The following is a 10580-nucleotide window of genomic DNA, read 5'->3' as shown; positions in this document are numbered from 1 at the left end:
AATTTTAAAACGCGTCTATAAGTGAGAGGTTTACACACTCTTATAAAAAATGTCTTGTTTTAATCCACGTGGAATCCCATACATTGTATCTATGTAACGAGTTTTATATTTAGAAAAAATTAAAAAACGAAAACAAACTTTTGAAAATTATATTTTTAGCCCTTAAAATATTAAATATTAAAAGTAGATAACGACAAAAACAAACACATAAAAAGTATTGTCAATGAATTTAATTTTCAACCAAAGAGTGCTGCGAAATTATCCTTTCCTCTTATTTATTTATTTATTATTTTATTTTATTGTTTTTATAAGATTTCTAACGGCATATTTTAATTTTTTTAAAAAAATTTAAGGGTATTTTTGAAATAAAATCTAAAACTTTTATTAATTTCGACCGTATTTTTATTAATTTAGTCATAAGATCTCCTGGGAAATAATGAATTTGATATTTGGAATATTTTCTTCTCTACATGAACTAAAAAATTACCTAAAACCGAGGCTCGAGACAAAATACAAGGGCAGGATTCACGCTCGGGTGCAAGCAGCAGTCAAAAAAATGGTGTTGACTGCAGGTAACAACGAGGGCCGAACATCGGTTTGGTTCGGTTCGGTGCGGTTCGATCGGTTTCGTGTTCGTGTTCATCTCATGTTGCAACACTCGGGTTTCACTCGTCTCTGTAATTTGTTCCAGAGGCAAATCATCTGTCTGGGAGATTGGTAATGAGCTGTGTGATAGTCTTCTATGCATCCAAACTGGCAATACTTGAAACTGTGCACATATTTCACTGCTTTTGAGCTGTTGAATTGCTCCACCCACATCCCCATACTCACATCTTCCATCTTAAATAACTGTTCAAACAAACAACACAATCTTTTGAATTCATGTTTTATGCAAAGAACTCGAGCTCGAGGTGCTGCTCGTAAAAATCAAACATACCCTTAATTTACGTCTCTCGAAGTTTGATATCACGAAACGAGCAATGTCGGAAGACACGATGTATCCTGGTCCATTTGCGTAAGGTGGATAATCTTCTTCTGGCCATTCCTGAAACATAAGATAACGAGTCTATGTTGATTGATTTGTCTCGATAGATAAAAACGTGTCTTTGCAAGCATCTAGATGTGAGATCCTAGATCGGTTGGAGAGGAAAACGAAACATTTTTTTTTATAAGAGTGTGGAAAACTCTCCCTATAGAAACCTTGAGGGGAAACACGGGAAAGCCCAAAGAGGACAATATCTGCTTGTGGTGGGTTTGACCCGTTACAAATGGTATCAAAGCCAGATACCAAGTAGTGTGTCAGCGAGGACGCTGGCCCCAGAGGGGGGTGTGGATTGTGAGATCCCACATTGGTTGGAGAGTGGAACAAAACATTTTTTATAAGGGCGTGAAAACCTCTCCCTAGCATACGCGTTTTAAAAACTTTGAGGGGAAGCCCGAGGAAACCCAAAGAGGACAATATCTGCTAGTGGTGGGTTTGACCTGTTACAAATGGTATCAGAGCCAGATACCGAGCGGTGTGCTAGCGAGGACGCTGGGCTCCAAAGAGGGGTGGATTGTGAGATCCCACGTCGGTTGGAGAGTAGAACGAAACATTTTTTATAAGGGTGTGAAAACCTCTCCCTAGCATACACGTTTTAAAACCTTGAAGGAGAGCCCGGAAAGGAAAGCCCAAAGAGGACAATATCTACTAGCAGTGGGATTAAGTTATTACACTAGATATGCAAGGTCAAGATATACACGAAACTTACCTCGTACGTGACAGCCCATTTTCCGTAGCGCAGGGGCTTGTGGTAGTAATTTATGTTGCCAATGTAAACGCTACCAGCTCGAGCTACACTCCTAACTTCATTCATAACCGAATCTACTTTTACAAACGTATCGTCGTCACATTTCATAATATATTTTGCAGACACAGCACGAACCTACGTAAACAATATCGAATTCACAGGATTAATCACGAGACGACTTCTCTTCGTATCAATATTTCAGCTAAAAAAAACTCACCCCATATTCACAGATGGCCACAGTTTTCAAAACCACAAGGTCATAGTTATCCATGTAAGGAACTATGACTATATCACCAAAAAACTCGGCTTCTTTCTTCAACTCGACGTTTACTTCTTTTCGTGCATGCTGCATAGATATGAACTCGGAACGGTTATAATCAATGTAACGATGCAGATTAACGTGAACTCGAACGAGAAAGAACTGTTCTTGTTGTTACTTACAAGTGCTACGAAGAATCGAGCTACAATCCTTGACGACTTTATAAGTTTATGCTGCATCCAAGACTTCCTTACAGCCATCCGCTCGGCGAAATGGTTGCCAGCAGAGAGAATGCCGATGAAAAGATCTACCTCGCCATCAGGAAGAAGCGGTGCTTGCCACCTTCTCGACTTCTCGAGGTGCTGCTGAGGCGCGAAACTAGGATGTGATCTTGGCAAAGAAGCAGCCAACACAGACTGAACGTCAATGTCTCCAATGGCGGATAGTCCAGTGGCGTCTTCAAGGGCAAATCCCTGTAAAACAACCATTAGGGAAGGAAGAAAAACGTTCGGTAAACGTATCGGTATCGATCATTTCTTTACTCACAGTTCGATAAGGGAACGAAATAACATGTTTCCCATCAACAGTGACATGGTAACCTTCAAAGCCTGCACTAAGCGTTAGAACAAAGAGCTTGTCTTCAGCAAAAGGAAAAGGCCAGTCTATATCCATTCTTTTTGTTCGACCAATGAGTCGGTTCAACCACCACGTCGCCTTCGACTGCTCTGAGTGCCCCTCGTCGTCTCTTATCCACTTTTCACATTTCACCTGGCCATCAACTGTAAAAATCTTAAGAATTACTCAAATTGGTAACAACTCAAGCTCACCGCTAACGGATATTTTCACACCCTTATAAAGAATGCTTCGTTCTCTCTCCTCCCCAACCGATGTGGGGTCTCACAATTGGACATGAGACGTTGTACCAACACAAACACTGGGCTCCGAAGGGAGTGGACTAGAGGGTCCCACATCGATTAGAGAACGAGTACCAGCAAGGACGTTGAACCCTGAAGGGAGGTGGATTGTGAGATCCCACATCGGTTGGAGAGGAGAACGAAGCATTCTTTATAAGAGTATGTAAACCTTCCCCCTAGCAAACACGTTTTAAAAGGGAAGCCCAAAGAGGACAATAGCTTGGGTCGTTACATATATCACGATTCAGAACGATATCCATAATGCTCTCAACAACCAAGCAGAATCAAACAATACATTGTTGTGATATACAGACTAAATGAAACAGAACACAATAACAGGAGCCTAATGATCAGAAAAACATCATCAAAAGACCAAACTCTAGCAAAATCAATGTTTTGTTCATATGAATTCAGCAAAATCCAATGCTATGGCAAGCTACAAACCTATAAAAAGATATCAATATTCACAATACCTGTCTCTTCATTGGCCTTCGACTTCCAGCCTTCGCATCGAACCGCCGAGCCCCATTGCATCCTGTAACAAGTATTCAGTTCAATCACAGGCCTCCCACTCCAATCCCCTTTCAATCTTGGATTGAAATGCAAAATCCTTGGAGGATCTTCACCCTCCACAGTGTTCAAGCCCTGCAACTCCAATATAAACTGTGAAACCATCACAGATTCTTCACCATTTCTCACCATAGTTATCTGAGGATCATATTCAGGATGAGCAACTCTCGGCTTACCCACAAGCGTTATGTGGGATCCCAACGTGAGCCCACAGGGCAGCAACATAACACCACCATGAGCTAAAAACTCACCCCCAGATAAAGAAATTGAATGTGGGCAAGAAGAGTTTGATTCTTTTTCAGCCTTCTTCTTCGCTATATGATGAATCTTTCCAGATTCAAGTTCATCCCAGAATTTCTTCCCCACCTCGGAAGCAATCTTTGCAGACCTGTAGAACTCAGAAACTGCATCTTCAAGCCCTGATTCGAACGCTTCCGTTTCCAAAACCAACCCAGAAATGATTTTATTGAACTGAGTTAGTCGACTTGGAGTCGGCTGTAATGAATTTCTAGATATATTCTCCAAAGGGCGAGATGGGGCTTCTCGTTCTTCCAAATCTTCCTCGCTCTCAAGCGGAGGAGGCCGAGATAAAGAATCTGGAGAAACTACGCCGGACCCAACTCGGAAAACAAGAGGAATCTCTAAAGAAACAAGAAGGAGATACAGAAATCCGATGAACAAAAGGATTTGAATCGATCTCTGTCTCGTTAACGAGACGATCATATCGACTTTTTCCGATTTGGGTCTCTTCATTTCTAGTTTGAAGGTAGGGATTTACAGAGATACCCCACCTTCAACTCCCGGAAAAGAAAGAACAACAACAATCTTCCTTAAAGAAGAACTTGAAATCGATTGGATTAATCGAAAACCCTCGATCGTTAACTGTTCTTCTTCGTTCTTTTAGGGGAAAAGAAACCCAGATGAACAGTTAACGCGATTCTAAACAGAAATTTCTTAAAATTTTGCGAAATCGAAAGAGACCCAACACTCAAAATGTTCTTAAAATTGAAATCAAAAAGGAAAAAGGGGGAAAGAACTCGGGTCCGATGAATATAAGCGCGTAAGAATGGTGTTGAAGTCGGTGAAGAAGATGGAGGAAAATGAATGGTTGAATAGAATAATGGGGTTTGATTTTTAAATGCGTGAAGAATAATGATGAAAACTTTTGAAAGAAAAAGCAATGGCTTTCCAACGGAAACAGATGGAATCTTCTTCCAATGAGAATTTGAAAATGAGAGGAGGTGGACTTGGTCTCAGTCAGCTTTCTATATAGTGTTGTTTCCACCCAACGGCTCCTCCTCGTCGCTTTCCTTCACTCTTTTTCTTGTTTTTGTTGCCTTCTAAGCCCCCTTTTTGCTTCTTTTTTGTGCCGTTTGGTGAACTTCTTTCGTTCAATCTATTCATTTTGTTTCAAAAAGTTTCGATTTTTAGTTTAAATTCGCTTACCCAACTGAGTTCATGAGTGAAATATGAACCGATTTGAGCTTGTCGGGGGTCTAACCCGTGTTTGACTAAGAATACGATAAAATATAACTGGGTTTTGTTTCTTATGAGTTTAAAGATATGTGGAGTAAGAGAGTTCATCTGTTTGAGTGTCATACTAGTAGAGCTTACCCAATTGAGTTCAAGAGTGAAATATGAACGGATTTGAGCTTGTCGAGTCTAATCCATGTTTGACTAAGAATAAGACAAAATATAACTGGGTTTTGCTTTGAGTTTAAAGATATATGAAGTAAGAGAATTCATCTGTTTGTCTAAGAGAGAGAGACATAAATGAACTGAGAGGAATAATAAGAGTGAGATACTAAATATAGAATGACTAAGAAATGCTTAAAACAATTGGAAGTTAATATCCATATCAATAAAGTGCACATTCCTTTTCACGAGTTTAATAATAAAAACTCTAAGTTAAGCATATTTTAGTCCGTGTGAGATAGTCTTTATTTTAAGAAGCTGGGACGTTGGGTCTCAAAAGGGGTAGACTGTAAGATCCCTCATCAATTAGAGAGAAAAACGAGTGTCAACGAGGACGCTGGCCTCGAACTCGGGGTGAATTATGAGATCCCATATCAACTGGAGAGATGAACGAGTGCCATCAAGAACACTAAGCCTCAAAAGGGAGTGGATTATAAGACCCCACATCGGTTAGAGATGGGAATGAAACATTCTTATAAGGTTATGGAAACCTCTCCCTAGCATAGACGTTTTTAAAAATTTTGAGGAGAAATCAAAAAGGGAAATTTAAAGAAGACAATATCTGCTCGTGATACACTTCGGCTGTCACTATATATATATATATATATATATATATATATATATATAATTAAAAAAAAAAACTCATGAAATGAATATGAAGAAAAGGTCCAAAAGAGAAAAGACAAAATAGAATATTGAGTAAAGTAATTAAACGTTATTATTATTGGAAAATCTTATGGGTTGGGCTAATCTAATAATATTTATTTATAATATATAAATATATAAATATATAAATAAAGGAAGGTGAGTGGAAAAGGGTTGTTTGGAAACAGGGTTGGGGAAACCAATAATATGAGGTTTTGTTGGATGTGGTTGTCATTTGGCACGTCTTAGGACAAGAAAGACAGCCAACCAAACAAGAATATCAAATGATTATGTTTTTTTTTTATTTAATATTAATAAAATGGGAATATTCTTCTCACCTTTCTTGCCGTCTCGCTATTCTCTATGCCCTTTTCTTGTTCTATTTTTATTTTTAAATTTTTTTTATTATTTTTAAATGTAAATTATTTGTTAACTAAAAATAAATAGAATTAATTATTGTGGTTTCCATATTTTTCATAATTTATTGAGTCTGAAATTCATTTAAATATTTTAATGGAAAATATTTAAAATGTAGAAAATAAAATTTGTAGAATTTGGTTGCTTTTTTTTTTCTTTTTTAATTCAAAAAAATAAATAATAAAATTTTAGATTTTTTTTTTCTTCATATTTTGCTATTTTTTAAATTTATAAATACTTTAAATACTATTTTTTTATGTGTTGGTTGTTCCGTTTGAAAATGTCCATTTTAGTGGCTTAAAACTATGTCCTCGATGTTTGTTGTCTTATTACGGTGGATTGATCTAATTTCAACGCTGTTTGCGACCTTAGCCTGCACACGTTCTTCTTACGAGTCAACGAGAACTCGTGTGCTAACTCTCTGAACATTGTCAGAAAGAACGACTCTCTCGATGCGATCTTAGGTCAAGCAAGACCATTCGTTATGTTTAAAATAAGTGGAGGAAAAGAAACATACATGATTCTTGGTGTGAGATCTCGAAACCCTCTTCCTAGTAGACATGTTTTAAAATCGTGAGGCTGATGACGATATGTAACGGGCTAAAGCAGACGATATCTACTAGCGGTGGACTTGAGCTGTTACATTTGGTATCTAAAATTTTGAATTCGTTGGGCTGATAACCCAAACAACTCCAACAGAGATTCATGACCCAACCCAACTTGATTACAAGTTACCATGCATTACTAAAATTGATTATAAACGTTAAAGATTATTTTTTTAAAAAGAGGAGTACGGTTGGGTTGTAGCCCTACTTTAAAAAAAAACGCCCACAGAACCAACCAAATTTCCATGTTACAAAAATTTAACCCAACCCAAATCGGAAAAAAAAAAAAAAAAAAATTCTAACCCGAACACAACTTTTATGACTTGGATTGAATGGTTCGATTTGGTCTCGTATTATTGATCATAAATGTAACAAAAAGTCGAATTCTATCGGTCTATAAACTTGTGGCTTGATCTACTAACGCTGGTTCGATCCCTACTGAAAAAATTAAACGATCTACGAAAATTTTATGTTTCTCATCTATTTTTGAGTGAGTTGGGTCATATATCGACCGAACACAATTCAAATATTATATAAAAAAATTAAGAAAAGAACAGGGGAGGTGAAGCTTATTAGAAGGAATGGCATCAATGAATGGGAGCTGCTTAGGGACAAAATCTGGGATTGAAAACATGATTAGAACATGATTAGGGGAATTAATTAAGCTAAAGCTATTCAAATTCAACAAAGCTGTGTTGAATTCGAGGCAAGGGTTAGGTGTGATCAGTCAAACGCATCACGCAGTGGTATGAACACAGCACACACAATTTCACTATTCATTTCCTCATCCAAAAATGGCTTCCCATCTCTCTAAACCCCAAACATTCCCACCCTTTTGGTTTTTCATCTCCATTTCTCTCACAGATCTCCCATGGCGAAACCCTCCAGCCATCTCCCCAGCTTAGCCCCTCCTGATCCTGATTCAGTGGCTAATCCCCCCACATGCCCGAAGCTTGAATCTGCCATGGCTGCCGCTGCTGCTCCTAAGCCCTCTCCCTTGCCCAAACTCCATAATCAGCCCCTTGTGGCTGTTTCTTCTATGATCAAATCAAAACCCCACCTCCAGAAATTTGCTAATGAAGAGAAGGAATTGAAAGGGCTTCAAAAGGGTCATCGCCCTGACAGTATGAGACCAACAGTGTCCTTACTTCGAAAGGGTGGAAGAACAAAGTCCTTTGCAGCTTCCCAAGTTGAATTGGCTGATATCTTTGCAAAGAACGGCATGAAAGTGGTATCAGTTGACATGCCACCTGCTATGCAGATTCATGCAGTGGATTATGCAAGAAAAGCTCATGACAGTATGGAGAAATTCACTTCCAAGGCTCTTGCTCTGTCTCTCAAGAGGGTAATTAGCTTAAGGTTCATGTGCAATGTTCAAGTTCTTGAATGATCAGCCAATAACTTTTATGGGTTTGTTTGTAATTCTTTCAGGAGTTTGATGGGGCTTATGGCCCGGTCTGGCACTGCATCGTGGGGACAAGTTTTGGGTCCTTTGTGACTCATTCAGTTGGTGGGTTCTTGTATCTAGCAATGGACCAAAAGCTGTATGTTCTATTGTTCAAAACCTCTGTACAAAGAGCTGATTGAAGTAGATGGCCAAGGTAAAAGAGACTGTTCATCCTAATACTTGTACATTTGTTCTGATAAGAAACACAGTAGCCATACAGTATATTCCTCCTATAATATGTTTAGGGATGTCTTATGAGCTGTTGATAGAGCAATTTTCATAGCAATTATTGAGGTTTAGTGATGGAATAACCCTTTTCTTTACGGCTCAAATACCGTATTTGGAGTGTATACACGTTATCTGTGAGATCCTATGTAGGTTGGAGAGGGAAACGAAGTATTCCTTAAAATGGTGTGGAAACCTCTCCCTAGTAGATGTGTTTTAGAATTGTGAGGCTGATGATGATATGTAACGGGCCAAAGTGGACAATGTCTACTAGTGGTGGCTTTGGGCTGATACAAATGGTATTGGAGTCGGATATTGGGTGGTGTGCCAGCGAGGACGCTGGGCCCTCAAGGGGGTGGATTGTGAGATCCTACATCGGATGGAGAGGGGAACGAAGTATTCCTTATATGGGTGTGGAAACTTCTCCCTAGTAGATGTGTTTTAAAATCGTGTGGCTGATGACCATATGTAACGAGCCAAAGTGGACAATATCTGCTAGCGGTGGGATTGGGCTGTTACAATGTTGTTGACGTTGCCATATTCCATATGTAACTTAGTTATCTCTGCCTCGCTACGGGTCACGTCCATGTACGGCTTTGTGAGAAGGGCGGTGGACAGAAATGACCATGTTTCAGCCTTAAACACCGGGTCAGCCAAGTCTTATGGCAGGCCCACAGCGTTGATGCCTGATATTGGATGCAAATTCTTACGTGTGGATACTTATTTATAGCTCCTTATTTTGAAATTGGACTATTGTCATTGAGTTTGGTAGGAGGATGGGACCCTTAGTGAATATTAGGCTTCATTTGTTCAAAATTTGGCCGTGGACAAAAGTGTAAGCATTGCTAGTTGAAATGTAACCGTCCAAGCCCACCGCTAACAGATATTGTCCGCTTTGACCCGTTACGTATCATGGTTAGCCTCACAGTTTTATAACGTGTCTGCTAGAGAGAGGTCTCCGCACCCTTATAAGGAATGCTTTATTTCCCTCTTCAACCGATGTGGGATCTCACAATCCACCCCCTTTGGGGGCCCAACGTCCTCGCTGGCACACCACTCGGTGCCTGGCTCTGATACCATTTGTAACAGCCCAAGCCCACCACTAGCAGATATTGTCTGCATTGGCCCATTAGCCATCAACCTCACAGTTTTAAAACGTGTCTACTAGGGAGAGGTTTCCATACATTGTTCTCCTCTCAAACCGATGTGGAATCTCACAATCCACCCTCCTTGGGGCCCAACGTCCTCGCTGGCACACTACTCGGTGTTTGGCTCTAATACCATTTGTAACAGCCCAAGCCCACCACTAGCAGATATTGTCCGCATTGGCCCATTAGCCATCAACCTCACAGTTTTAAAACATGTCTGCTAGGGAGAGGTTTCCATACATTGTTCCCCTCTCAAACCGATGTGGAATCTCACAATTCACCCTCCTTGGGGGCCTAACGTCCTCGCTGGCACACTACTCAGTGTTTGGCTCTGATACCATTTGTAACAGCCCAAGCCCACCACTAGCAGATATTGTCCGTATTGGCCCATTAGCCATCAACCTCACAGTTTTAAAACGTGTCTGCTAGGGAGAGGTTTCCATACATTGTTCCCCTCTCAAACCGATGTGGAATCTCACAATCCACCCTCCTTGGGGGCCTAACGTCCTCGCTGGCACACTACTCGGTGTTTGGCTCTGATACCATTTGTAACAGCCCAAGCCCACCACTAGCAGATATTGTCCGCATTGGCCCATTAGCCATCAACCTCATAGTTTTAAAACGTGTCTGCTAGGGAGAGGTTTCCATACATTGTTCCCCTCTCAAACCGATGTGGAATCTCACAATCCACCCTCCTTGGGGGCCTAACGTTCTCGCTGGCACACTACTCGGTGTTTGGCTCTAATACCATTTGTAACAGCCCAAGCCCACCACTAGCAGATATTGTCCGCATTGGCCCATTAGCCATCAACCTCACAGTTTTAAAACGTGTCTGCTAGGGAGAGGTTTCCATACATTGTTCCCC

General features: G+C 40.1%; 2 protein-coding genes across 2 annotated transcripts; one reads left to right on the top strand and one right to left on the bottom strand.

Annotated features, from left to right (window-relative positions):
* Positions 1-424: 424 nt before the first annotated feature.
* LOC111802253 (hydroxyproline O-galactosyltransferase GALT6) lies at positions 425-4769 on the bottom strand. Its single transcript, XM_023686553.2, has 7 exons — positions 3437-4769; positions 2596-2828; positions 2232-2522; positions 2008-2136; positions 1752-1925; positions 938-1045; positions 425-849 (listed from the first exon to the last, which is right to left on the bottom strand). The coding sequence occupies exons 1-7, from the start codon at positions 4284-4286 to the stop codon at positions 640-642; spliced, it is 1995 nt and encodes a 664-aa protein (XP_023542321.1). The 5' UTR covers positions 4287-4769; the 3' UTR covers positions 425-639.
* A 2940-nt stretch (positions 4770-7709) lies between these two features.
* LOC111801755 (uncharacterized) lies at positions 7710-8645 on the top strand. Its single transcript, XM_023685896.2, has 2 exons — positions 7710-8240; positions 8327-8645. Exons 1-2 carry the CDS (start codon positions 7767-7769, stop codon positions 8480-8482), a joined length of 630 nt encoding a protein of 209 aa, XP_023541664.2. The 5' UTR covers positions 7710-7766; the 3' UTR covers positions 8483-8645.
* Positions 8646-10580: the final 1935 nt, after the last annotated feature.

This window comes from Cucurbita pepo, chromosome 9 (genome assembly GCF_057944985.1).
Source record: "Cucurbita pepo subsp. pepo isolate OVF chromosome 9, ASM5794498v1, whole genome shotgun sequence".
NCBI lineage: Eukaryota > Viridiplantae > Streptophyta > Magnoliopsida > Cucurbitales > Cucurbitaceae > Cucurbita > Cucurbita pepo.
The sequence above is the reverse complement of the archived record's forward strand: the minus strand, read 5'-3'. Positions and strand labels throughout refer to the sequence as shown.